Source organism: Brachypodium distachyon, chromosome 3 (genome assembly GCF_000005505.3).
Source record: "Brachypodium distachyon strain Bd21 chromosome 3, Brachypodium_distachyon_v3.0, whole genome shotgun sequence".
Classification (NCBI taxonomy): Eukaryota; Viridiplantae; Streptophyta; class Magnoliopsida; order Poales; family Poaceae; genus Brachypodium; species Brachypodium distachyon.
This window is the reverse complement of record NC_016133.3, coordinates 36,518,080-36,546,058: the sequence shown is the minus strand read 5'-3', so window position 1 is coordinate 36,546,058 and position 27,979 is coordinate 36,518,080. Positions and strand designations below refer to the sequence as shown.

The 27,979-nt window shown below is 44.3% G+C and overlaps 6 protein-coding genes across 11 annotated transcripts; 2 read left to right on the top strand and 4 right to left on the bottom strand.

Annotated features, from left to right (window-relative positions):
• Positions 1 to 204: 204 nt before the first annotated feature.
• On the bottom strand, positions 205 to 10,882 carry LOC100825524. 6 transcript variants are annotated; one of them, XM_014901427.2, is made up of 19 exons: positions 10,477 to 10,878; positions 10,195 to 10,369; positions 9,608 to 9,916; positions 9,421 to 9,510; positions 8,469 to 8,915; positions 8,283 to 8,390; positions 7,902 to 8,032; positions 7,697 to 7,829; positions 7,256 to 7,619; positions 6,647 to 7,119; positions 6,349 to 6,528; positions 6,111 to 6,269; positions 5,745 to 5,819; positions 4,906 to 5,050; positions 4,151 to 4,344; positions 3,389 to 3,601; positions 1,412 to 2,210; positions 1,039 to 1,110; positions 205 to 676 (listed from the first exon to the last, which is right to left on the bottom strand). In XM_014901427.2, the coding sequence occupies exons 1-17, from the start codon at positions 10,671 to 10,673 to the stop codon at positions 1,572 to 1,574; spliced, it is 4,032 nt and encodes a 1,343-aa protein (XP_014756913.1). In that variant the 5' UTR covers positions 10,674 to 10,878; the 3' UTR covers positions 205 to 676; positions 1,039 to 1,110; positions 1,412 to 1,571. The 6 variants fall into 6 exon arrangements, with proteins under 6 accessions (XP_014756913.1, XP_024318296.1, XP_010235050.2 ...); XM_024462528.1 differs by lacking the exon at positions 1,039 to 1,110 and having other exon boundaries at positions 8,469 to 8,868; positions 9,421 to 9,503; positions 10,477 to 10,879; XM_010236748.3 differs by lacking the exon at positions 1,039 to 1,110.
• Positions 10,883 to 14,929: 4,047 nt separating this feature from the next.
• LOC100825219 (probable calcium-binding protein CML11) lies at positions 14,930 to 16,413 on the bottom strand. Its single transcript, XM_003572081.4, has one exon. It carries the CDS (start codon positions 16,202 to 16,204, stop codon positions 15,614 to 15,616), a length of 591 nt encoding a protein of 196 aa, XP_003572129.3. The 5' UTR covers positions 16,205 to 16,413; the 3' UTR covers positions 14,930 to 15,613.
• A 1,524-nt stretch (positions 16,414 to 17,937) lies between these two features.
• LOC100824920 lies at positions 17,938 to 18,977 on the top strand. Its single transcript, XM_010236745.3, has 3 exons — positions 17,938 to 18,258; positions 18,355 to 18,402; positions 18,493 to 18,977. Exons 1-3 carry the CDS (start codon positions 18,051 to 18,053, stop codon positions 18,582 to 18,584), a joined length of 348 nt encoding a protein of 115 aa, XP_010235047.1. The 5' UTR covers positions 17,938 to 18,050; the 3' UTR covers positions 18,585 to 18,977.
• A 2,616-nt stretch (positions 18,978 to 21,593) lies between these two features.
• On the bottom strand, positions 21,594 to 22,582 carry LOC100839840 (protein SAMBA). Its single transcript, XM_003574344.4, has 3 exons — positions 22,402 to 22,582; positions 22,202 to 22,312; positions 21,594 to 22,035 (listed from the first exon to the last, which is right to left on the bottom strand). The coding sequence occupies exons 1-3, from the start codon at positions 22,523 to 22,525 to the stop codon at positions 21,962 to 21,964; spliced, it is 309 nt and encodes a 102-aa protein (XP_003574392.1). The 5' UTR covers positions 22,526 to 22,582; the 3' UTR covers positions 21,594 to 21,961.
• Positions 22,583 to 22,660: 78 nt separating this feature from the next.
• LOC100839536 (NADH dehydrogenase [ubiquinone] 1 beta subcomplex subunit 10-B) lies at positions 22,661 to 24,646 on the top strand. Its single transcript, XM_003574343.4, has 3 exons — positions 22,661 to 23,069; positions 23,162 to 23,229; positions 24,321 to 24,646. Exons 1-2 carry the CDS (start codon positions 22,784 to 22,786, stop codon positions 23,191 to 23,193), a joined length of 318 nt encoding a protein of 105 aa, XP_003574391.1. The 5' UTR covers positions 22,661 to 22,783; the 3' UTR covers positions 23,194 to 23,229; positions 24,321 to 24,646.
• Positions 24,647 to 26,377: 1,731 nt separating this feature from the next.
• Positions 26,378 to 27,979, bottom strand: LOC100824610 (inositol-tetrakisphosphate 1-kinase 1). The gene has a single exon (XM_010236744.3). It carries the CDS (start codon positions 27,899 to 27,901, stop codon positions 26,855 to 26,857), a length of 1,047 nt encoding a protein of 348 aa, XP_010235046.1. The 5' UTR covers positions 27,902 to 27,979; the 3' UTR covers positions 26,378 to 26,854.

The window sequence follows — 27,979 nt, the reverse complement described above, 5'->3', positions numbered from 1 at the left end:
CACCAAGGCAATGAGCATATTAAAACCAAATGTCAAATAATCCAGATGTATTGTTGGGGAAAACAAAAAGAACTGGGCTGCGCACCAAAGCACTTTGTTTGGAATTTGAATTCTCACATGAATCTCCTTCCACAAACTCAAGAGAGCTAATTAACATGGTTGGTCGACTATTTCTTATTAAAACTTGCTAAATTTACATCTCCATAAAATAAATGAGGCGCTTGCTCACACTTTAAATCGAAACAAAACTGAGAATTTGACAGCAACATCATGTTTCTTGAAAAAATTTAAGCCCGCAGATGTAACAAACTCCAACAACAACAACAACTAAGCCTTTTGTCCCAAGCAAGTTGGGGTAGGCTAGATATGAAACCCAAACAGAAATTTGTGGAAACAAATTCCAACAGAACACCCTAAAATAAATTTAAGCCTAACATCATCTTTTCACCCAAAAAAACTGTAGACTACATAATTACAGAAGCATTTCTCCCTGTGACTAGAGCTGTGGGCAAAAATGCAGTTGCCTTCTACAGTAGTCATGCTACAACAACTCCAAGTCGCAAGTGGTTGCGCCCTCGAAGATATACTGATGGCAGACAGCATCCCATATAATTAACTTATAACAAAATTGTTGTCTCCTTACAGCAAGAAATTTTCCCTGTAGCTCCAGTTCGCCCTTCACCATGATGTAAGCATATAGGTTAATAACTTAATATGATCATCACGTACAGATGCAATGGCACAATCAAATACTCCCTCCATCCAACAAAGGATGTCTCAACTTTGACTAAATTTGAATGCATCTATACATTATGTTATGTCTAGATACATCCAATTTTGACAAACTTGAGACATCTTTTGTTGGACGGAGTGAGTATACCAAGAATGAAGCTGTAAAGATATCATTAAAAATGGCCATTCATTTAGGTTAATAGCGATGATTTAATTATTAAGAAAGCATACCATCTTCGCCTTAATTAACTTGCTGTTGAGAAAATGTTAATTTTCTCATGCGCATGCTTGCAACTATTGACTAACCTTTGTGGGATAAGGTAAAAATAATGTGGAAATGGGCTATATATATCCTCTTCCTCTAAAATTGATGCATTGCTGTTTAGTCATAAACGATGTATTAGTAGCAGTAGTAATTAGTAAACTAACAAGGTGTTTCCAAGTTGATAAAAAGATATTGCTAACGCATTAATCCGCAACTTCAAATTCAAGTAAAGCACATCGTTAAATATATTCTAGGTCTCAGACTGTTTTCATAAAAAAGAAAACAGTGTGAGTGCTAGCCTTTGTAATTACGTTCTCTTGTTCATGGATGAGCTTCTCAAATTTCATTGTCTAACACATAAATTATGATTAGCATGCAATAACAGAGGAAGAAAGGAAATGGGTCGAAATTTACCCTTTCAGTGTTGAAAAGATGTTTCATAATTGACCTCAGTGAGATACAATGTCTCTGAGAGCGGCGAGGCATGGACGATATGCTAGAGATGGATTCAACTATAAATATGCTAATAGCAGATCCACAAGTCCATGATCCAACTAGTGTAGTTTACCGGGTATCATTTTAAGACAGTATCCTCCATCCTTTCGAACACCTCATGTACGGATGAAGGATCTATATCAGATTTAACACCCTCACCACCATACTGCATAAAGAGGTACTCTCTTGAAGACATTGGAGGGGGCAAAAGATCACATAGCTCCACCAGATCTTGGATAGGTGGCAAGGGCATATCCCTTTGGTTGAGTGAATAATACACATCTGCCAGAAGAAGCCACACGAGGTCAGAATCCATACAGGCAAGTCCTGTCAATGCCCTTACAGCAGCTTCTCGCAAACCAATCAAACCACTATAAGCAATCCCCACCACAAGGCCACAGATCTTCTTTAACACACTTTCCAACGCAATAGCACTTCTTTTGTTGGAAGATATGTCAGCAATCATGTCCAGGACTGCGACCTGAATCTTTTGGCTGGAGATCTCTGCCATAGGTTCCTCTGAGGTAAGTGAGGTATTCCTATATGGTAAAATAATTGCTTTCTCATCCGTCAATGACAGTGTTTTTCGTCGGAATGGAGATAACGCCAACAACCTCCAAATAATATATCCATCCTTATAAAACCGCCGCACAAAAAAATCACCACCACATATCTGGATGGTTCTACCTAAGACTTCTGTGCATCTTCTGACAATGGGCTGCAGAAACCTTATTCGAGTAAGAACAGATATCATACAGAACTTGCTACAGTAAGACTGGAAATAGAGAAATAGTTAGCTGCAACTTAACTAGTCTATCAACTCATATTCAATGCCAGTATCAAGAGTTAATTTAAAATCCAAGTAGGTCGTTGCAAATTCCAGATCCAATACAGAAAATTGTGTACTAGGTCTACTTAACCAGAGGAATTTCATGCTCTGGTCAGTTGGGGAGCATATATTCCATAACTACAACATTATAGATGAATCTAGCCTTTAACAATGAGAAGGTGAGTATTGGGCTAAGTTACGAGGGTGTAACTGCAACGTCATTCATCAAACTGGAGTAATTTTGGGCATGAATGTCATTCATGTACATCAAGAATCAACAAAGATCATCTGGAGCACAGACAGAGAACTTGTGCACATGTTCTTTTCTGAATATAATTGTGGTCACTGGTCAGTTTATTACTCCCTCCGATCCTAAATTGTTGTCGAAATATTACATGTATCTAGACGCTTTTTAAGAATAGATACATCCATATTTGGGCAAATTTGAGTCAAGAATTTAGGATCAGAGGGAGTACTTCATAATTCTCATAGAGGAGCGGAGATATAGAGGCAATGGATCAACCTACGGCAGGTCATTAAACAAGATATTAAGAGTTGAGGTTACAGGACAAGGGCAAGCAAACATGTGTCACAGGCTAAATGGCTAATGGAAATATAAAAATTGGCATGTGTATTTAAGTTTGATCATATTCACACATATATCTGGATTCCAAAGTAACTATAGCTGTCCTTGGATCCAAGAACGCAAATAGCAAATGAAAATGCTGAACTTAGATATGACACAGGCCCTACATCTGATTCTGGTCGAAAGAACATGTGGCTCATTGAATGGATGATGTCAAATGCTCTTGTGTATGAAAAGCCTTACACCTGACTACATGATAGTGAGCAATGAGGTATTACCGTTAATGGATGATGTAATTAAGGAAGCTAAAAAGTAAATGTTTCTACGTAAGCATTTGTACTAGAAAACAAGTAAACCAAGAGAACAATAATTTACAGTGCATAAAAGTAAGATGTGAAGAAACTGCACCACTGAGATCTTGTTCTTAAGACAGATAACAATAATTTACAGTGCATAAAAGTAAGATGTGAAGAAACTGCACCACTGAGATCTTGTTCTTAAGACAGATAACCAAGTATGGCCATAGTTTGTTCATGGCTGGGAGTAGTCTATTCTCGTCAACATCTTCAGCAGCGTCCATATCATCAAGAGGTTCATCCAAGGACAAAATCTGGAGCGCCTCCTGAATAACATCTTTCCCTTGATTTTCACACTTATAAGCCTCCTCAACCTTGGCAATAGATACAACAGCATCCTGCAGATGGCAGAGAATAATTTTACTGTGACAATAGAAGGTCAGGGAAAACTTCGTTATCCGGACGAAACAAAAGAAATCTTCAACCAACTGTTGTTTGCCAATGAATGTATTTTTTTTTACTTTCGTTCAATAATATCTTAGAGCTATGCTGCCAGTAAAATAAGGGAGCAAGTCTGCAAAAACTGTTAAATGGAATGCCTAGTTCTATTGATAATGAAAAGAAATAAAAAGTCAAATCTGACGTACAAGTGCAGAACCTCATTACATTAAACCTCCTCCCTGGTTGTATACTGTATAAATTTGCCATTCCTTGAGATAAATAATGGACAACAGATAGCTCAAGTTATGGTACCAGATAAAACATAAGTATTCAGAATGCCGTTTCAAAAGATGCCAAAAGCTATTGCCAGGCAAAATGGTCAGCAAAACAGGTGAAACAAAAAAAAGTATATATAGCCCAGCAAGTGAAATATCCTATTAAATGGAACCTACACCTACACTCATTGCAATGCAGTGCCATAATTAGAACAAAGAAATAAAAAATACCTCCACAATGTCAAGGGCCACAAGGCAAACTGCTTCCTTGGTCGAGGAGAGAAGTGGGGTGGAAGCAGATAAGCAGGACCCAACAAGAGATCCAACTATTCTCCTATATCTTCTCATATCACTTAGCTTGCAAAGTAAATCTTCCCAATATTCCAATCTCCAAAAGTCAGGTTGAGCATCAGCATCCATTGTTTCTGATGCAATCACAAAAACAGGTTATGGCACAGGAATTACGTGACAAAGTAACCATCTAAACCAGTTTTTTTTTCTGGGGAAGACACTATTGAGTCAGTATGTATTGCATGGGGTGATTAGGATTCAGGAGAACAGGAGATTCCAGCATCATCAAGAAGAAAAATAATTGGAACATGCATAAGATTGGAGTCAGCGGAAAGCCCTAGTAGACAAAATTCAGTAACATCATGTCTAGCTGTCCATGTAACTGATATAAGCATGGATAAGGACACTAGAAATCAATGCGACTGGAACTGCATAAACCAAATGAGGAAGTCAAAAGGTGTCACTGTCATGTGGTTGTATTTCTCGGTTACATGCATTCTTATACCTAGAAGATACTCCTAGTTAATTCTGTGAAAGATACAAGCAACAAATTAATATGATAGTATACTAAGACCAACATTTACTTAGCATGATTTGACATTACTTCCGTAATCTATTACTGCAATGAACTGTAATCCAAAGTAGCTGATGTAGAAGATGTCGGAAAGAAAAATTGGGTCCTGTCAAGCTATTACCAGTCATTACACCGGTTTCTCTTATCTTATCTTTCAAATTTTGGATTGCTTGGCCTTCTGATCTGACCTTCACACAAAATGATTGCACCTCATCTGGTAAACTAGCAGATTCACGTCTGCATGCCTTCGAGATCTCAGAAACTGCCTAAGAAAGAAAGGAAGAAAGAGTTTGCTCAGGCAACATGTATTAGTATACAAGCAAAACATGACAAAAGAAAGATATTAAAAACAAGTATACAGGTGGTAAGGATCTGTTTGCATACACCAATGAGCACAACAATAATACAAGAGAATCAGAGAAAAATGAACCTTTGGGCTTTAATTTGTATGGAATTTCGTTGAAAAAATGTACACTTCACAAATTCAATTAAATGTGTGTGTGTGTTTCACTCAGGAGAAAAAACAACCTTAATAGCATACCGTGTTCCAACTTACACTATCTATGTACTGTTATTTCCATGCTCTGACTCACAGATTCAATCAACTTTGATAACACAAACCATAGCAAGCCTATTAAACCATTACCCATGATACGAGAAGGATTGAAAACTAGGTCTGTTCATCGACGGGTTGGGTCAAACCTGTGCAAACCATGCCAGTTCCAAAAGGACATTATCAACTGCACACACTGCACAGTTTGAACGGGTTCTATAAACCGCTGAATGGACAGCTGTAATAGAAACTACAATGCTTTGCCAGTTCCACAGGATAGTTAAAATGGTAAACCAAAACCCCAGCCAAAACCGCATACATGAGAAGAAAATACAAATACCCCTTTAATACAACAATCAAGCAGCCATCACACGATATCAGAAACTTGCAATTGATTATCATAATACCTTCAGAAAAGGAACAGTTAGATGTGGGTGATCATGCCTACCAAGAACCTCCAGCTCTGAAGAAACTGCCCTCATCTGTAAGAATATGTATTGTAATGCAAATTAACACATGAAATTTGCTTCATTCTAAAATAAATATATTAAAGGTCCCTTTCCTCCCCTATGAAGAATCAGAACAGGAATGTACTCCCAAAAAAAAAATGCCCCAACGTCGATTAAGCAATAAAGTGCCAATTGATTTGACTAATTAGCAACCACATATGCTTTCCAAGGCAGTCTTCTTGTAGGAAGAGTACAGCAGCACTTTGCCATGTAAAAAACAAAACAAAGAAAGAATGGGAAAGCTTTGTAACCTCTTAATCATACCGGTTCTTCCAAAAATGGCAAGATGTCACGAGAAGCACCAATATAACAGAGCATGGACGCAAGAATATCAGGAACATGGGGATTGAGGTCTAGGTGGCGCAATTGTCTGCAAAGAGAGTCAATGATGTAATCTGCATTCGCCACAACAAATTGGCCAACCTGTATAGGAAGAAGAACATAAATGGAAATTCCAATGATGATTGTAAAAGAATCTTGCATTAATAAGGCAACCAATTACCGTAGAGTAACCACCAGTAGCTGCAAGTGTTCTTAAGACAGCATCTGACGTGATTCTAATCTGCGCACTTGAGCTGATAAGTTTCCGGAGCAGAAGATAGAGTGAAGAGTGCATAAACCCACTACGTGCAAAATCTTGACCAAGAACTATACCAAATACTCCAATGCCATCAAGCATTACCTGATGAAGAAGACCAAAGCTTGAAATTAAGCAGATAAAATACAGTCTAAAACGGAACAAGCAAAAAAAAAAAGAAATTTAAAAACACAGTTGAAGAATTGCAGTGATGCATAATTACTTGTTGCAGTGCGGTGGTATCATGGAATAAATGTAATGGAGGATTAAGTTCTGCTTGGCACAACTCAGAGTTCTGTTCTGTCGGAAGATCCCATATTTCTGGAGACATATACTCATGTAGAATACTGCCAATACAGTGGATAATGTGGTCTTTAGTGCCCATTTGCTCACTTATCTTCCAAACTTCTCTGGTATTAGTAACTCCGCTATGTAACCTTACTACTTGGGTTGAACTCTTGTTGAATAATTGTAAGCATATACTGAGAGACTGATCTGACAAGCCATATATGAGCTCATTGAGCATGCAAACAGCAGAGCTTGCCTGCCGCAGTATTTGCCCAGAATCACTTTTCATGCACCACCTCTGCACACCATATTTGTGAGTGTCTTTGGCGCGCAGCTCAGTACTCAACCTCCGGAATTGATTGAGTAGAATATCAACAAAAACAGATAAAGATGCACTGGTTTCTTGCCCTAGCATCATGACAAGCAACAAAACATGACGAGTCAACATTCTAGTGTAATAAACTGCATCGCCCATAGAAGGTCAGAGGCGGGACAGCTCCTAAATCATAAGTATGGCAAGCATTCAAAGTAGTTGACACATTACCTGAAACTGTTGATAGACCAACAAGCCTAACCATTCCAGCAAGAGAAAAGTATAGCTTCTGGCTACTTGAATGAACAAACCATGGAGGTACATGGGGTAGCTCATATTCAACTGTACCATGTATTGCATTTGGCAAATCATCATTTTTTATAACAGATATTTGTGGGGCTATGGATGAAGATGCGGCATACTGAGAACTATAAGTTGTATCTTTCAGATAGATGCCACTCTTTAACTCAGCAATCGAATACAGATACCCAACAGATAGTGGTTTTGATGCAATCAGCTTGTCCATGGAACCAGAAAACTGTGAGCTATGGCTAACGCATAAACCCAAATGATCAAAGAAGCGAGCAGCAGCAACCTGGCAGTGCAATCAAAATAGAGTCAAAAATCAACTGAAGAGCCATTCATCTAAAGAAAGGAATGTAAGGAACTTACAGGAGAGCAATGAAGGTGATTTATCAGAAACTGAGGGCCGGCATAAAAAGTGAGCGCCAACAGTCTCCTAGCATGCGAAAGCGCACTGATCTCCTCGCTTCCAAGTAACACTTGCGGTAACTTTTCAAGCAACCTGTTTTAAATGCCAAAAAGTTGAGAACTTTGCTCCCACCATAAACTGTGTTTCTAAAAAGAGAACACAAACCTGGTAAACATATCAGAAACCTCATTTTCTGATAGAAAACCCTGACCTTGCATGAAAAGATAATCAAGAGAATCTTGTGCAGCCTCAGACACAGTTGCCGCATCATCACATGCTAGAACACATAAGCATTCCTGCCATTATGTTTGTGATGAAGTTAAAAATAAATAGAGTTTGCTTTCAAGTATAGTTCAAATGCAGACCATGCCAAAGATTTTGTGTTTTCTGGAGTGGCTTGGCCAAATGCATGGTGAATGAATTTCAAAAGATGAAGACATGCTGCATATTGATGAAGAAATTGTAGAACATGTGAGCATAACTATAGACCAAACGTTTTCATATGCCTTTCAGAAGTGACAGAAACATTAGACTTTACAAACTTACCAATAATAACATCTTGCTTCTCATTAATGTGCAGCTGCAACTAGACAAAAGCCCCCTTACACCGTGAACCACCGACCTCCTTACTTTCTCAGATGGATGGATAGAAAGCTGCAAGGATAATACAGTATTAAACTGGGTGGCACCCAATTAATAAGCAAAGCGCGGAGGGGGTGGGGGTGAACGTACATGCGGAAATGTGGCTGAAAACAATTTATCAATATTTGCAGCTGTTTCCTCAAGCCATTGTCTTGTACGTTTCACATGCAGTGCTCTTCTATCAGCAGAGTTATTAGTGACATTAGAGATGTTATCTTCTTTAGTTTCACCATTGTCTATCTGTTTAGATAACTTTTTGGTTGGCAGTTGGCGAAGCTTCTGCAATACATGGTCAGTTGAACCATTGCTACCAGAATACTGAGCAGAATTATTGTCACGGGGCATATCAAGAACGCTGGAATTTTCTTTGTCACTGAAGACTATCATCAAAGCCTCAGTCAATCCCAGAATGGCTTGCTCAATGCTTGAAGCACTCCCAGCAGCACCACTAATCATAGTCTTAGATGTGTAGAGAAGCTTTCCAAGACGGCTGACGATACCAGGAAGGAAAAAGGCGAGTGCGTCAGCAGAACCTACCTAAACAAGACAGACAACTTCACTAAATTATTCATACGATTAGAAAAAAAAAACTCTCAAGCAGGAGCCAGGCTCACAAAAACATAAGACCACTGAACCATGCTTCTATGCCAAGAGGAACAGTGCCCATAGGAAAGATACATACATGCGAAACACAAAGGGGACGCTGATTCTTACTGTTGCACTCTGATGAAGTTGGGCGTTTAAATCATCCCCATAATTAGGTAGTTCAAACACAATATATCCCATTCAGTTTTGTCTGAAATGAGTGAAGTCATTAACCTGACTACCATGCCAATGCCCCAGCTAACCAAATAGCATTGCTCTGGTTCTTGTACCTTTATCATTCATGACATAATGTTTTGTCACAGGGATTTTGGGGGGACAAATACGAGCAAGGCAGAATGCTAGTCAATTAATAAATTATTAAGCATTTATAGCTGAACACATCATAAGCATCTCATCTAGCAAACCACTCATGTGATGCATATATAGAACATCTCACCTTGGCAATAAGAACGCGCAACGCAAGCAATGATTCCTTCCTAACATCTGTACTGCCACGGTGACCTCTCGATGCCTCAAGTTCTGATGACTTCCATGTGAAAACGAACCAAATTAGAGCCAAGTCTTAATAACACATGATTACATCCAAAAGATCGTGTGCATAAATAACAGAACAACTAATATACCTGAAGAAGAAGTGAAAGCCAGTGTCCCACAGCAGCTGAAGCATTTTGGGACCGGAGGAATGCAAGCAAGCACTCCTCTGGTTGTGCAGAGTGCTTTGGGCGAACCACGCTACCAACTTCCAAACTTACAGAGGCTGGGGTCATGGGCAATACAGTTGCTTGCTTACACAAACATGACTTATCTGAGCATGACTGTAATTGCAGAAGCATGGCTCTGAAGCATCTTATGATGCCTAGCCGGAACTCCTCTGAAGCCTCCGAAGGTGAAAGCATTGCCCCGGAAGTCAACTTTTTCAGCAATGCAACCATCTAGCACAGCAAACAAAACCATATAACATAGTATGTAAATAATTTGGTGGAGTCAACAACAAAAAAGAACCAACATGATTTGCCTATATATGCTAAAAGAGTGAAAATGCTGTGTTCTGTATGGTCCATAGTTTTTTGCAAAGCAGCTTCCAAATCAAACGGGATGCTGCGCGATCGACAGGTTTTGGTAAGCAGCTACTGAACAGGTTCTAGTTAGGATTCAAGAGACTAGACTACACTACACTGCTGAATTATCATCAGTTAGGAAAATTAATCACCTGGTTGACTGAGGTGAGGCGGCACTTGGAGAGGAGCACCTCAAGGCAGGCGAGCCCGCCTTCAGCTATGGCATCAGAGATGTCTAGCTCCCCGACAACCTGCCCTGCTGCCTTGCCTTCATTCCTGCACTGCACCGCCGCATCCAGTAGCATGAACAATGGAAACGCCGTATAGCTAGAGAAAAGCACAAGGCACCAAAATTAGATCACAAACAAAGGAAACACAGCAAAAAAAAAAAAGGGGGGGGGGGGGGGGGGGGGGCGTAGGAGTGGTATACATACTCAAAGCAGAGTTGCAAGGCGGGGGCAGGGGCGGAGCGGAGGAAGGCGGCCATGGCGCGGAGGGATGAGGCGGCGGCGGCGGTGTTGGAGGTGGGGCCGCGGCTGCGGAGGACGTCGAGGAGGGCAACGGTGTGCGGCCTGAGCTGGGCGAAGACGGCGGCTAGGGTTTCGTCGGAGGTGGCCGCCGCGGCCTCCATCTCCGCGGACGTCGACGTTCAAGGAACGCTTGCCTGATCGATGCAGCAGCGAGAGGTGAACTGGGGCGCTTCCAGTCGCTTCTCTAGAGAGATGGAGAGGGAGACGCAAGGGTTTAAGGCTGGTGCGAGACGTCGTCGTGAGATTTCTGGAAGCAGAGAGGAAGGCGACCAACCAAGACGAACAGCTGAATTTTGCTCAAATTGCCCGTAAAAACAAATTTGCTCAACCTTCACATTTTTGTTGCACAAGGTTCATCGAGAAACGTTTGGCCCTTTTTCATGGAGAAGTAATTCTAAATACTTTAGCCTCTATTTGTTTGGCTTTCTACTTCAGCTTTTGGTGCGACGGTGATCTAACTTAAGGGCCCGTTTGGATAGTGGCCCAGTCCACCACGCAAGCGTTTTGGCTCGCCAACGAATTGGCGGACGTTTTCGCCGCCTCTTTCTCGCCAGCGCGTTGGCTCAAAACTGAACTGACGTGGGCGGATTTCTAGGGACGTGGGATTGGCTCGCCCAATTGCATGTAATGAACCAAACAATATTCCTGAAAACGTCGGCGTGCCAACTATTGACGAGGCGAACATCGGCGCTAAAGCAAACAACCCTTGAGATACCATGGCTCTCTTTTTCTTCATTAAATAGGATGCCACATCAAATTTTTGCTTAGGTGGCATATTAAGATACGGTACATGGTGGAGCATTGGGACTGGCCTTACTGCAGTTGAGCACAGCTTTTGGTTTTATGGTTCAGTTTCGATCATTTTGAACGAGCATAAAACCACAACTTAGGCCTATTTGATGCCCATTCCGACCGATTATATTTACTTATTAGGCTGATTCAACAAAAAAACATCATGTTGACAAATCTGAGGGGCCTAAGATATGTACTTTTCGAAAAAAAAAGTACAAAACCATGGGTTCAATGATGAAAACTCACTTGAAATTTAAAGTAATGAAATTATCACTTTATTAAAAAAATCAAAGGATTTCATAAAATTGTGCTGTCTTTTGAACTGTAGGTTGTCCTACATGCCACATAAGGATTAGGTTGTCCCGTATAACCATCTTTAAGCATGAAACCGAGCTAAGGAGCCATATTTGGTTATAGTTTTGAAATAGGTTTAACCTCCAAAGTAGTCACGATAGGATCAAACCGAGAAGTACTTACATGATGGGAGAGGGAGGAGGGATACAATAATTCAGTTGATCAAAGATTATACATACATGCATGATGCATGCATACATCCATACATACAACATATAAACTGCCTAGTTTTGTGGAGGTTTCGGTAATTTTGTTGAAACACAAACACTTCCATGAAATCTACTCCAAAACATACTTTGTAGGGATGGGAATTTGCAAGATATAGTCATCATGCAAGACGAATGATTATATGATTTAAATGGCATTATAGACTTGCTTTGTGGTTGCTGAATTACATAGTGTTGATCTTAATTTTGTGAACAAGTGTATTATCGTAATTCATTACAATGCAAAACCGAACCTTGACATTAGTATAAAAAAATATCGCAATTCTTAAGTTGCTTTTACATATAATTAAATTAGTTGGACGCCAGGGAATAATGTGCTGTTACATATCTCTATGATCTAAAGGGCGAAAGATTGAGGCCTTGTTTTTGCCTCCACGTGTTCTTATCTCCACCGTTCTCTCTTCTGATCTCTGTCGTTCATCGTTATTTTTTTCTTTGCCGGATTTGTTCCTCTGGTTGATCTCGAGTTCTCGACCCGTCCCTCTTCTAGCGCCGCCGCCGCCGTTGTCTGCTTCCCATCAATCCGGCTCTCTCCGGCCAACTTGCCGCCCGCGCGCCGGGCCTGCTGCTGCTCGCACGCCGCCGGCCGCCGAGTGCGCCGCCCGTCGCCGGCCGCTCCTGCTTGCCTGCCGCTGCCTCGCACGCCGCCGCCTTCTCGCCCGCTGCCACCCGCTGCTCGCCGGAGGGAGAAGGGAAAGAGAAGAGAGGAGGAAGAAGGGAGGGAGGCACAGGAGGACGCGCGCGACCTCCGCTGCTGCAGTCTGGCGCCGCCACGCGACTGCTGGCTCCGGGTCGCTGCTGCTCCGCCCCGCCTGCTCCACTGGCCCTAGCTCACCGTTGCTGCCCGCCGCTGGTCGCTGCTCGCGTGCGTGGAGAGGGCGCTCAGATCGCAAGCAGAGAGAGAGAGAGAGAGAGGCATCCATGGCGGTCTGCTTCTGTAGTCACGCGCAGGAGATAAAGACAGGAGGGGGAGGAAGTTGCGTGGATTACAGAGGAGAGAGAGGAGAAAAAAAAGGAGAGAAAGTGAACAGAGACAGTCAGATCTGGGGCTCGATCTCGCCACATCATCGATCTGTGGCGTGGTCACAATCATCTTTGCCGGCAAAGATGATTTCGTCATTACCTCCGGCGAGGACAATTTTTTTTTGCGTGTACACGTTTCATAAGATTTGTCCTGTTTTAATTTTTGTGTATTGACTTGGATTTTTATACTAGGCTTATACACACATAACATGTCACCATGCAAAAAATTGTAAATGTTTGGTAAAGTTTTAGTATTATTTTTTTCCCTATTAAACGGCTCTAGAAAATGATACGGAGTAAGTAATTATTCTTTCATGTAAGGTGTTGATTTTAATTCACATTACTCATTTTTAAAGCTAATTGAAACCACATTTGTTGTTGTTCTCGACAACAATTAGAGTAACGGGTGCCAAAACTTGGTGGCACAAGTACGAGTATAAAAGTAAGACGTGTACGCCGGCCTTATAGCGAAGTTCGCCGTACACTTGTACAAGTTGGCATGTCGATATTTTTTGAATAGGTTCGCTTCACCCTGCGGGTGCGACTTAGTCATATGTTAGGAGATGCTTCGAGGAGGTCGTTAGCCAAAGCGTTCGGGTCGATCGAGACTCCCCGAATCACTTAGCGAGAGGTCGAAAGGGGCCGCCTCGTACTTGGGCCGAACGAGGCTTCCCAAGTAGCGTGGTCGAGATACCCTTAAGACTCTAACCCGATTTCCTCTCCTTCAGGCTCGGGCTGAACGAGGCTTCCCGAGATCCCGAAATTAGAGCTCCTCTCAAAGAGACTTTCTAGCCCTCCCCCCTTGAGTTTATTCAAGTGAGAGTGAATGGTACATGCCTTCATGGGGGGGGTATTTATAGCTTAGGGTCCATGACAAAAGACCATGACTACCCTTGGGAGAGAGAGAAAAGTGAGGGCAAAATGATAAAAGTAGCTTCTTGGTCCATAACTTTTGTGTGCACCATGTGGGAAAAGTGGGGCTTGGTCCATGGTCCATCATGGACGAAGGCCCCCCTCCTCACACCTTTCTTGCCCCCTATTCTAACTCATTTGACCCTTTGACCATGACATGAGAGGCTTGACTTGTCTTCCTTTACCACGTAGGATTGACCGTACCACGTGGGCATCTTGACTCATACTTGGAAAATGTTGACCCAGTCGTCGCCACGTAGGATTTACGACCCGACCCATATAGGGGTTTTTATTTTACTACAACAACTAAAAAACTAGACAAATTATTTCGAAACTTGGTCCAGGACTTGAATTTGGAGGTTCATTTTTCAGTCAAATGAATAGCACCCAGTGGACCCAGCTCCAACTCATGTCGCTTTCAGCGTACATATTGAACCTCAAATGGTAGTATCTTTGATATGTTTGCCTAACCTGAAGACACTGGACCTGAACACCCTAACACAAGCGAGTACTGAAAAATTGAAAAATATTGTATTTCCCTGTTTCATGATTATGCTCTTTAGTGTAATGGCGTGCTTCGATTGTGTCGAAAATGTATTTATGGAAACATTACATTGATACAAAACGAGTACAGGATCCTGTTCTGATTCTTAACTTTCAATATAGCATTCATGACCTGCATCCAACTATCTGAGTAATGACCGTTGTTCGTTGGCTCGCTGATATGCATTCGCTCACATATACTAATTGTTCATTTTCTTATTTGTCCACTCCATCTCGACAGCAACTATCCAAAATTTTAGAAGTAAGCACAAGACTGACCAGTACCAGCAATGAGTAGTTCTAGAGAAAAAAATGCACATAAATAGTGACGCCGTGACGCCGCGGCTGTATCCCATCTAGCCCAAATTAGTTGGGGACACATTCGGGACAGACAATTAATTTAAAATGAGTATGTACCAACAGACAGCTATTTGCACATGTCACACTCGGGACACATTCAACTTTCATTTGCATCATACGACGAGGCAGATTCTCAATCCAAGAGCTATACCCTCAGGCAGAATTAGTGAAAGGTAACAATGCAACATTTGTTGAGCACAGGAATACTCCAGCAGCTTAAAACAAAATCTGCAATTAAGGAATGGTTGCCGGCCATGCACTTAATTTATCTGTTACGACAAGGTAGACGGCAACACGAAAATGGTATCCTTTGTCATGGATGCGCTGCACGTCAGGACGATCGATCGTCTCTTCGTCCTTGGACAACATGAACGGAGAAAACAAGTTAACGAACAAAAAAACATATTAATGGTCAACGATTCCCCCAATTATGTTGATGACTCTTGATCTTTGTTCCTGTGTGGGGATTGGGCAACATGGATCGTTCCCTGACAGCGTCGAATTAAGCATGCAATGCCAATGAAGAAGCAAACACTGATGGACATGAAAAACAATAATCAACAAACACAATGATCGATCATGCATTGCATGGATAATTCCTGCCTAGACTAAAGCTTGCCATTGCCGTTGCCATGTAATCTGTTTGTCATTCAGAAGACAAGGATGGCTCATCTGAACAACACACCTGCAGGGCATCCTAAATATCATCTGATTACTGAGAGAAGGACACGATCGATCGACAAGCATGGAAATCATCATGTACCGCTTACAGATCGACAAACCGAGTAGCCGATCGATGATGCATTGGACCGAATCCACAGGGGGTCGGCTCAGGAGAAGACGTTGTCGAAGGCGGCGGCGGTGATGGCGCGGGAGAACTCGTGGAAGTCGATCCGGCCGTCGCCGTCGGTGTCGGCCTCCTCGATCATCCCGGTGAGTTCCTTAGCGGTGAGCGCGTGGCCGAGCCTGGCCATGGAGTGCGCGAGCTCGGCGGCGGTGATGAAGCCGTTGCCGTCGCGGTCGAAGATCTCGAAGAGCCTGCGGAGCTGGTCCTCGGAGTAACGGGAGCGGTCGTCGAGGAGCTCGGGCGCGACGAGGGCGACGAACTCGGAGAACTCGACGAGGCCGTTGGAGTTGAGGTCGGCGCGCTGGATGAGGGCGTCGAGCTCGTCGGCGCTGGGCTTGAGGCCGAGCGAGCGGAGGAGGGAGCCCAGCTCCAGCTGCGTCAGGCTGCCGTCCTTGTTGCGGTCGAAGGACCGGAAGATCTGCCGAAGCTCCGACAGCTGGTCCGCGTCCTCCTCCTCCAGCGACGACTGCGGCGGCGGCGCCTGCTCCCGCCGCCGCTGCTGCTGCTGATCCGTGGCGGTCGGGGTCTCCGGCGGCGGGTCTTCTCCGACGGTGATCGCGGGTGCCTCGCTCATGGCGCGTGGGATCAACCGGGAGGCTGGGGAGGAAGAGGAACGCGGAGATCGGGCGTTGTGGGTTGTTGGGGTGGGGTAATTTTTGGGTGGTGCGCGCGGAGAAGGCGGGGCATGAAGGTTGCGTCCCCAGGATGGCGGATTAACCGGGCCGGGAAGACGAACTCGGATGATTTTATGGTACTACCGGAGGAAGGTACTCTGGCCTGGTCACGATGAGTTGGTCGCCATTTCGTGAGAAGAGTATCTCGGTTTTCAATCAAATCAATCAAACATTTGAATATTCGGGATCTGAAAACATCTGTCGACGGTCTTTTTCTCTAAAAATAGTTTTCTCACACTACTCGTGCCTCGACTCCTATTCCAATTGACATTTTTTGCTTTTGCTTGATAGAAAAAAACTTCTCTACGTGGATGACCACAACATGTCGCCAATAACTTCCATCAATAGAGTTATCCATCTCTACGTGTTACCTTGTCTATCCCAACAATTAAGGTTGTCTACCACCGTCTTGATTATTTATGTACTGGATCCGGATGATTACGACATATCCGACTCCCCCCAAACCTAGTGAGATCTTCTAACTTTGTCATTTTCGGGATGTCTCGTTGCCATCATAACCTATGGTCACCGCGTACCATGTCCATTTTTCTTGATGATCCCAACATGTCCCGCCTAAACCATCATTAACGAGGCATATACGAGTTTGTATGCCTCTCTCATCTTTTTGTTGCCTTGTTGTCTATCCTAACCAATTGCCATTATCACCTTGACATCCTTTTGTTGCCTTTTTGTCTATCCTAACCAATTGCCACTATCACCTTGACATGTATGTAGATGATCACAACTAGTTCCACACAAACCCTCATCGATGAGACTATCTATCTCTACTATTTTCGTGTTGTCTTGTTGTCATCATAACTAACAACCATAGTCACCATGGCAATCGACCACAAGCTGTCCCACCTGAACCACCGTGAACGAGATCACTCGCCTCTGTCATTTTCAGGCTACTTGTTGTTCATCCTAACCAATAACCATCACTACCGTGACATTTTTTATGTAGATGATCGCAACCCTGACCATTTTATGTAGATGATCGCAGCTTAATCCACACAATCCCCTTTCAATGAGATTGCATGATGTCGTTTCCGTGTTATCTTTTTGTCCGTCCTAACTAGCGGCTAACCATCACCACCCCCGCCGTCTCTTTAGATGGTCACAAACTTGCGCCATCCAAATCTGTCCATCACTAGTGGCCTGCCTCAGCTTTGCCCCAACTTATCTTTGTGCTGTCTTGTTATTCACCCTAACTAACATCCTTGCGATCCTGACCATCTTTGTGGATGATCACAACTATATCAACGAGGTCTCGTGCCTCACCCTTCCAGTTGCCATTTTTGCGTCGAACCGGTCGAAATCATAACTCTGACCTCTCACAAGGTTTTGCACACTCTCCACTCTATGCTATTCTCAACTCCATGCGCAATTTCACATCACAATTAGGACGAGTTTGTGCATCGTCGATGAGAAAGGCGAAGAAGTTCGCTAGTTTCATCTCGGAGCATCGAGTACTGAATTTTAAATTTAAACTTCTTTTGGCAGTGTGCTGTAGAAGCAAATTCGAATGCAGAATCTGTGCGTGTGTAAACGGGAAAACCACGCTGGCGTTTCCGTAGTAAAACATCTCATCGCATTCTCTGCAGGCAACGCAGATAAATACGCCCACGTACCGCGCTTCCCTTCCGCGTTAGACCCCCAGAGGCCCCCCAGACCAGACCTCTTTCCGCGCCTCGCAGCAACAGAACAAAGAAAAAAAAAATCTCCTCCTCCTCCGCCGCCGCCGCAATGCAGCGCCTCTCCATCGGATCGCCGGGCGCGAGCAGGCCCCGCCTGGACGCCGCGGCGGAGGAGGAGGACGAGAAGGCGGCGGGGAAGGCGGGCAGGGCGGCGCTGGCCCCGGACAAGTCCATCCACCTCGTGCCCCTCCTCACGCTCCTCTGCCTCCTCGTGCTCTTCCTCTTTTCCCACGACCCGGCCTCCTCCGCCATCGCCGGTAACTAACTAACTAAACCCCTTCGTTCCCCTGCCTCCCCGTCGCCGGTCCGTGCTCCTTCTCGGTTCTCACCTGCCGGTTTGCGCGTCCGTGCAGATTCGCCGCCCGTCCTGGCCGTCGCCGCCCGCTCCCTCGAGGCCACAGGTACGTACTCCTAGGCGATAAGACTCGCGGCACCACCCAACAGTCTCCGTCCTCATCTGCGTCCCATTTTCTCACGTGTTGTTCCTGCAGCGGACACGATGGCGTCGGTCGCTCGCGGCGGTGCGTTGAAAGCGGACCCGGTTCTGCGCCGGGGACGAAGGCTGGGCGCGACGCCGCGGTGACGGCGACGGGCGCGGTATTGGGGGGAACGGGAAAGGCTAAGGTTGGCCCACGGCGACGCCAGGGAAGCATCTAGCCGTTGAAAGACGACGACGCATATCTCTATCCCTTCCCTTTCTCCCGTCCCCTCCCTGAAGCCGCGTGCGTTGCGTTGCTAGAAAGTTGAATGGCCGCGAGTGTTCGTCTTCCTGTAGCCTCTAGAATTGGATTATGGATTGGATTGGATTAGGTCACCCAATTCAACCATTGCAAATCACCATCACGTGTTCATATTCCACTGTCGTTTGAATTTTTTCTTGTTTAGCTGCTATTGATTGATTCTGTAATATTTTTCCACCACGACTACTGCTGTTGTTACTGACGAAGATGGATAGATAGAGTTCAGTTTCAGGTCAGATTATTTTCTTTCTTTTCATGGCGATGAATGGATGAATGCATGTGCTGGTTCCAGCTCTCGGCCTGGGTACTTGTCAGGCTGACGCAGGTGATCACGAGAAATTTTATTGCGACAGCATTCTGGCCACCGGTACACATTCACGTTGCTGCTGCTAGCCTCTGCTACTGCAACCAGGCTTGCCTGGTTTTGGATGCAGTAGCCCGTCAACACGCCTCAGTTTGACTCAATAGTTCTGCCATCCATGTATGCATAAACTTGAAACGCCCATCAGATACCTACGTGCTATTATCACTCAACAAATGTGCAAAACGGCAACGTGTAACGAAATCCATCCAACACCAACGTTGGATAGGTCTTGCACGGTGTAGGCTACACGACGCACACATACACAGACGCAACGTGAAAAATTCCAGGTCATGGCTACAGCCAGTTTGCTCTGCAAACAGTTTTACCGTTCGCAGATCGAGCATGGCCAGTAACAGATACAGTACAAGAGAGATAGTATTAAGTGGCATCTGTCGGTGCCGGCGAACACAGGCAATTCCAGCAGGAGCAACAGCACCAGATCCACCATAGATGGGACAGCAGCAGCATCCACCGACAAGGAGCTTTAACACACAAATGCTGGCTCAGGTAGAAAACAACGTACTTCCAGACATACAAAATGGTTCACTCTGAGAACTGCTTCACTACCACATAATCTGGATTCTGGAAGACCTGAACCTTAGTACCATAGTAATAGCATATACTCCCTCCGTCCCAAAAATGTCCCAAAAATAAGTGACGTGAAATTGTATAGATTCTTATACAAATCCACGTCACTTAATTTGGCACGGAGGGAGTACTCAACATCATCACATTAGTCTCTGCCTTAATTCAGCCGTTCAATTAGAGATTGTATGAATTCTGCAGAGAAAATTGGTCCCACCAAATGATTCCCAGTTGCCATAAAAATAGCATGATAATTAAAAAAAGGATATACATCATCACTCGTCACTCCTGACTCATTCCAACTTACAGTAGAACTCAGGGATTCCCTTCTCCACTTGAGGCAGATAGCTAACAAAGATGCCTAAAAAAAGCTTGCAATGAAAAAGAACAGCATACTAGAATACAGCCCAGAATAATGGAGCACCTAATGCAAAACAGCCACAAGATAGTTATGCAACCAAGCAAATACCTGCTAATGTTACAGTAGCAGGAAATGCCAAACGAGTGCCCGTTTACTTAAAAAAACAGTCAGTAGTGGAAGTAAACAAGAAACAATTACTCAACAGCAAGCCATGATATAAAAAAAATATCCATATGAACGTTTAGTTAGTTAACTATATGTCATAGCTCGAAGATTTGGGATTTGCTCACTTAGAAGCATAGAGCATGCATAACCTAACACAAATGAAGTGCACAAATATGCCAGATTGGGGAAGGGCAGAAGGCCCGTCACAATGTCAAAGGCGTGGTGCCTAACTGAATATATTTTCATGCGCAGCTATAGGTTGTAAAACCAACAGGAATATTTAGCATCTCTTTTCTGAATAAATTACAACTTCATGATTATAGCCAATCGTTTTAGATACACCCTGATTTGTTCTTCAACAAAGAAGTTCACCTGAAAGAACATTGCGTATGTACCATATCATTAGACTGAAATTACCAGAGTACAACTTATCTAACAATTTTAGTAAAGGCTGTTATCGTCTTCAGTTCCCAAGCACTTGACTAATGATTACATATGAATAAATGATGACAGACACATTCACAAAGCCACTTTAAGTTCAGTTGAAGCATCATTCTTTTAGGGGTATATGCCACTGCCACTGAACATCATCACTAGAAAAAGAAGAAGGGAGAAGATTGGCGCAAAACCAAGTTCTTTTGTGAGCACTAGCAGAAGAGTTATTTTCTAAAGTTTAAGTTCAAATAATTACACCCCTGTAAGAAAATTCTAGTAGGTCTGTACATTCTTATATCATGCTTGGCAATCTATTACCCAGGTAATGGTATCCTTCCCCTTCCATTCCTAAGTTGTGGGCTATAAAACAAGTACATATATTGGTATTTTAGAATAACACTGCAAGTCTATATTCAACATGGCACAAAGACAAAACAGAGGCAGATGGACAAGGAAAAGACAGAGGTTGCCACAGGTCACTGGCCATTATAAATATATTTGGGAGAATTTTTTTTTCAAGAATACGGTATAGTGCTATATCATAACGGCAGAAGTATTGCTTGGTAAGTTAACTTTCAAGAGTAGAGATCCGCCTATGTTCTTTAGTTGGGTTGCTTAGTTCTACTGCAGCCATGATGCACAGCCCCGACAAAAGAGTAGGATGTTGGTCTTTCAGGTTCAAGGCCAGCTCAGAGGTGTTCAGCCGTTCAGGCAATACTGTTTTCTTCTATGACCTTCTCGTGTCAGTAAAGGAGGTAGGAATGACGAAGGAGTAAGAAATTCAAGTCACTTACTGAGTGCATAATCGGAAGCCACTAATCAGGCATTCATCAGATCACAAACAGCTATTGAACAATGCCATACATAAAGTATGAACAAACTGAATGACAAAATGTATTTTGTATCATTTTGAGTGCCAGGCTCTTGCATTCTAGGGGAAAGTGCCACTGTTAATCTATATGATGTATTGCTGGTCAAGACTCTCAATACCAAAGATAGTGAAAAGTGTATGTGTTCTTAACTCATATTTTTTATATCTACACCTACAAAAGAGATATATTTTATCTCGAAATGTATGAAAAAACTAATTGATAGATTTGCAAGGATTTGGTGGAAAAGGAACAAGTCATGAACAACACCATCATACTTGGGCCACTTAAACATCCTAGCATGTAATCGAAAAAGATTAAGCAGGATGCAGCTACAAGTGACTGAAATCACATCACAGCCCATGTAAGCAGAGACTGGCTAGAAATCCAGATATAAATCACGATGGAGTCCTCGAAAAATCACATCACAGCCTGTAATCCCTAGCAGTTCCTTGTCTTCTTGGATGCTTGATCCAGCTCCACAATTTTCCCCTGTTGTTTGGGCAGGTAAGCACCTGAAAAGCATATGCCAGGCCAGAAACGAACAGAAGCTCTTGTTATTGTATTATTACATACAACCAGAAATTCTAAGCAGGGAACAAAAAAACCCTAAATCATCCCTAAGCTCTTGTGCCCATTCTGCATCCGAGTTAGATTTATCGTGTTGCTATCTGCTGTTACCTGGTCTGGAGACGAGGTTGATGCGGGTTCGCGGCGCGGCGAACATCCAGCTGTCGTCGTCGAGCGACTTGACCTCCTTGCGCAGCGCCTCTATTACCTCCGACCTGAGCTCTGCAGGGGAAACAACCAAACAGCCACTACTTAACTGGGTCGGAGAGGAAAAGGTCCTAGGGCTGCTTGCAAGGGGGGGAGGGACCTACCGGCCATGGCCTCATCCTTGCGGTAGAGCGCATCGATGGAATCGGCGACGTCGTCGGCAGCGGTGGTCGCGGTCCCGCCTCCCGCGCTCGCGGCCGACACGGTCGACCTCGCCGGAGAACTCATCGGAGGTCCGCCTTGTTTCAAACGCACCGTGTCCTCCGTGGTCAATGTAATGTATGGATTGTGCTCAGTGGGCCGTATTACTGGGCTATCTTAATGGGCCGAGCTGCTACTGCAAGTGAGAACTGAGAGGCCATCTGTTCGTCTCGTCTCCTGGCCCCAATCCCCACCACCGCGACGAGACCCGTCACCCAACCCAGGCAAGGCGAAGAGAGGAGAGGTCTGAGGCCGCGGCGGCGGAGAAGTAAGAGGCGATCGGAGATGGTGCGGAAGGCGAAGGTTGAGTTCGACGAGAGGCCGCCGGATGACTTCGACCCGAAGAACCCGTACGGGGACCCGGTGGCGATGCTGGAGTACAGGGAGCACCTGGTGCGGGAGAAGTGGATCCAGATCGAGACCGCCAAGATCATCCGCGACCGCCTCCGCTGGTGCTACCGGATCGAGGGCGTCAACCACCACCAGAAGTGCCGCCACCTCGTCGACCAGTACCTCGAGTCCACCCGCGGCGTCGGATGGGGCAAGGACCACCGCCCGGCCGACCTGCACGGTACCGTCCCATCCGAATCCTCCTCTCTTGTACCTCCGGTTTTGTTTGCTTCACTGGTTGATATGGTTAGTTGGTTGTTTGGTGGTGTACAGAGCCCAAGAAGGTGGTCGAGGCCGAGGAGTAGCACGGCTGCTTCTGCTGATGTTCCTGGAATGGAGAGGTCAGGCTGCTTCTTGTTCTGCTTACAGTGCCAAATTATTCAGTATGTGCACTATGCGGCTTACAACTAAATGCTAATGTTTTATCTCGGATGTTTATTATGCCATGCTAGTTGACCTAAGTATGAGAGGGTGTTAGAAGAATTTAGTACACACACTTCAGCTTTGTAACTGAGACGAGATTATCATGTTTAGATACTTGAGACTTTTAAATGTTGTCGTAGAACACCAAAAATTAGCACGAGTATTTGAAGCATTTGGTTTATGAGTGTTTTGATTCGGAGATCTCTCTCATAATTCGTAGAGAGCCCACCTAATCTAGAACATGGTTACTGGACAATTGTTCTTTCCAACCTGTGTTCAAACTATTATTTCCGGATGTCATGAAACAGGGATGAGGGAGTATTTATTCCAAAACTTCCCAAAGAAGTATCCCTCATTCAAATGCACACTTAACCTCTCAAGGTATACCCCCAGAACAAACCTGGGTAAGAAAAAGGAGATAGCATGTGCCAAACTGGTAGCATGGTTTTCCTTATGCGACACAGCGACACCTCACTCCTCAGTATGGTTGCTCCCTACATCTTTCCTTGACTAAACCTATGATGTATGAATCAAGACTGTCATGAAGTGTGATTTTCTTCACAATTTTTGCATTTTTAGTGATTGGACATTATCATTTATAGATGTTTTTGGTGACTCTTTAGATCGATCTAAGAGGATGTGCCTGTTTTTTTCCTGAGAATATCGTCTTCCACTATTCAACCTCTATAATATTCTCATGACAGGAATTAGTAAATATTATGAAGTCTCACTTCTGCATATAAGTGTAAGCATTTTGCAATTGTTGTTTATTGTATTTATTACTCCGTTACTTCATATAACTTTTTCTTGGCATCTCTCACCATACTTTTGAAATTTGCCCATTGCTATCTATGCTGATTGTTCTACCATATCTATTGGTAATTAATCATTTGTGGTCTTCTTCCTCGAAAATGCATTCTAACAAACTAGTATTCCGGTTTCCCTGCTCTATTGGAATAAACAAACAGTCTGATGTATATAACTATGTCCCTTCTATTTTCGTGTGCAGGTGATCTTTCCATTGGAATTGGAAGTAGTAACTTGAACTGCTCAGCTCTGTTTTTTACCTCTGATGGTGCTGATAAACCTTTAATAAATGATGTCCAAGGAAACATTGCTGTCTTTGTCTGTAATTTTCTGTCACTTCGAAGATTTGAGCAAAGCATTGCCTGGACTTTTTCCTGTCTTGTTTTCAATTTCATTAATACAGATGGTGATTAGTTGAAATTCCCCTTGCATGTCAATTTACAAGGGTACAAAAGATGGCCCTTGCTGTAATGTACAATTTTCCTTTTACGGTTTATTTATGTGCTGCTTAATTGTGATTTTCTTCAATGACACAGCCTCATTTGCATTACTGAATGTTACTGAGTTCAGACTCATTTAGTTATGATCTTTGCTAGGTCTGAACTCTAGCCGGGGTAACAATTTAAATCTGCATCCAAAGTACTCCTTCCGATCCTAAATTGTTGTCGAAATATCATGTATCTAAACGCTTTTTAAGAATACATGCATCGCATGAAGCAAAAGCAGGTTCCATTCGCGGGGCCAACCAAACAGGCTGCTAAGAAGCAGACCGCATAAGTTCCATGCGTACAATTACAGCCCCACTGCACAACAGCATAACGTGACATTGTGGTCTTGCCTTCAAAATGGAAATACCTTCTTCAGTGGAACCCATGCATTGAGGTTCTTCGTTCCAACATCGATGCTTGCCTTCAAAACTGGAATACTTCCTCAGTGGAACCCATGCATTGAGGTTCTTTGTTCAAGCATCGATGCATGTTGAAGCAATGCTACTGACCGTCCATCAAATAAAGGCCTACTTGCCCAGAAGAATACATAATCCACTTCCGGAAATTACTTCCATATTCAATTATTCATCACAGACCTGGAACTTGAAATAACAAACCTCACAGGAAAAACAACACAAGCAGGGGAGCGGAAAACAAAGTTCAGTAAAATGCAATATATTTCCGGTCACCCATTGCTTGCAGAATAAAAGAACCATGATCAATCCACGGTAACTGGTACTGATTTTGTTAACACAAGCAGGTTCTAATATTTGGAACCTTAACTTCTGTTCTCATGTCATTTGTGCTCAAAAGTGACTACAAAAATAGAACATAAAATGTACCCAGCTGTACAATGCAACCACGCACACCACCACTGCAACAAGAGCAGCTGTTAATCATCCAATGAGATCACCAAACAGAACAACTAAGTAACCGGAAAGAAACACAACTCAGCTCCAAACTAGAGATGAAAAACTATATTGCACAGGAAAAGGATTCTTGTGTGGTCTTTCGCTAATACCATACTCGATGACAGCCCATCAGCGACACAAATCACAATAATTTCAGGTATTCCTGAAGATAATAATTAAAACAGTGTCTTATTTTCCGACACTAAATGCACTAACAGGGTAGGGTGAACGAGACATGTAGTTCCTCTGTTTCTTTCTATAAGACGTTTTGGCAAGCCAAATTGACTTGCCAAAACATCTTACAAAAGGGAACGGAAGCAGGAATAGCCTCACAAGGCAATGCGAATGATAGATTCTGGGTGCTTTTACAACTGAATTAGATAAAGACAACTGAACTAGCCCTTGCCTACTGTTTTCCCATGAAGAAAACATAACTGCTCCATCCTGATTTTGCTACAAAGAGAACATGAAACATAGAGCTTGACCTTTATATAAATGAACGATGATTATGTCAATCTATTGACGTTGCACGGTGTGTAGGTTAAAACTGAAATACACCAGACTTCAAACATTTCACCTTATGAAGGAATAGGGGGCAGCTTGTCCTTAGAAAACTTCTGACACCATATATAACAACTTAACAAGGAATGGCCCAACATTGATATGCCAACATTTAACACTTCGAATTATAATGATTAGCACGAAATCTTGTTCTACAAACATATCAGATGAAGAATCTGGTACATGGCATTGTGGTTCATGTCTATTCAATTCTGTGGTCACAGGTATAAAAAACTGTTTCGACGATAGAAGCGGCACCATAAACAGAAGAGCCTCAACTTTGCAAACAAATACTAAAATGTCCGACAACTGTATCATCCGTTTCCATTCAAGGTGACAGTTCCTAAAAAAGAAAAGAAAAAAGGTGACAACATTCTCAGTTGAAAACAAATTCATTGCAGTACCACTAAGATTGGATTGTCATTCATCCGATATTCAAGAACAAAAGGTTTCCAGCATATCCAGAGCAAATTTTCTACAAACTTTGTGTTCATTCTCCCACTTCTGTTCCAACTAAACTGGATGAAGCAAATTACGAAGAACAGAAAGATACCTAAACAACTGGTATGAAAGGATCCAGGAGAAAGGATTTACACCGCAGGGCCTCTGCGAGCTGCAGGTTGAAACCCAAGTAAATCCAGGATCCTGTTAATCCCTATCTCCCCATCCTAATTGGTCACTCGTTATTTCCCTCAAGAATTGCAACTAGCCTGCCACCTCGCATTCCTCCAAGAACTGCAAGTTTGTGACCATGCCATCCCATCCCAATTTCCATCTCATTTCACAATGGTGTGATTGCTCTCTTCCTCCTGCTTCTCCTTGAGGGCCACGTCGTCCTTGTGGACCATCTCCCAGAAGAAGTCAGTGAGGACAGTCTCGTAGCCCGGCATCTTTGCGTAACCAGGGAAGTAGTTGATGTCAATGACGAGATACCGGTGCCCAGCACGGGTATCACGGATCATGTCGAAGTTGAAGAGCTGCAGGCCCAGCGCCCGGCGGAGACCACCGGCAATCTCATTGACGAAATCTGTGGGCGGCATGACGGCGTCCTCAAGCCGCACGTCATCGTAGTACTCCTGGGCGGTGCGCTGGGTAGGGAGATTGGATACCTGCGAGAAGGAGACAGTGCCCTCGTTGGCGGTGTCCTCGAGGATCTCCTTGGAGACGTCGGGGAGGCTGCGGCGCTTGACGCAGGTGACGTGTCCGCCGACGACGTAGACCTTGAAGATGACGCCGCCGTGGTTGACGAACTCCTGCAGGACGAGCGGCGGGCGGAGCTTGCGGAGCCCCTCGCGGTGGTAGACGAGGGACATCTTGTGTGACTTGGCGGTGCCGTCGGCGACAAGCGGCTTTGCGATGAGCGGGAAGCGGAGGGCGGCGAGGAGGCCCGAGTCGGCGAGCGCGGCGCCGTCGTAGACGACGACCTGGCTGGGGATGCCGAAGGTGTCGTGGTCCCCGCTGCAGTCGTTGAGGAGCGGGACGTCGAGCTCGGAGACGACCTGGAGCATGGAGATGCGGTTGTGGAGGCGGTCGATGGCGTGGGGCGGGTCGACGACGGGGACGGAGGGGTGGAGGGCAGAGAAGGCCTGGAGCTGGGCGCGCCAGTCGTGGCCGTAGAGCTTGTGGATGATGAGGTCGAAGGGGCCCTGCTCCGCGAGCGGCCGCGCCTCGTCGACGGGGACTAGGTCTATGTCGCGCGAAGAGGCGCGCGAGAGGAGGGAGGGCTGGATGAAGCTCTGCTGCTTCTTGGGCGCGAGCGCGTAGCCGACGACGTAGCGGCGGGAGGTGTCGGCGGAGGAGGGCTCGGCGGCGGCGGCGGCCATTGATTGGGGTTGGGAATCGGGGATTTGGATGGGAGGATAAAGGTGGGCGAGGGCTGTGATGCCCTCCCTTTTGTAATC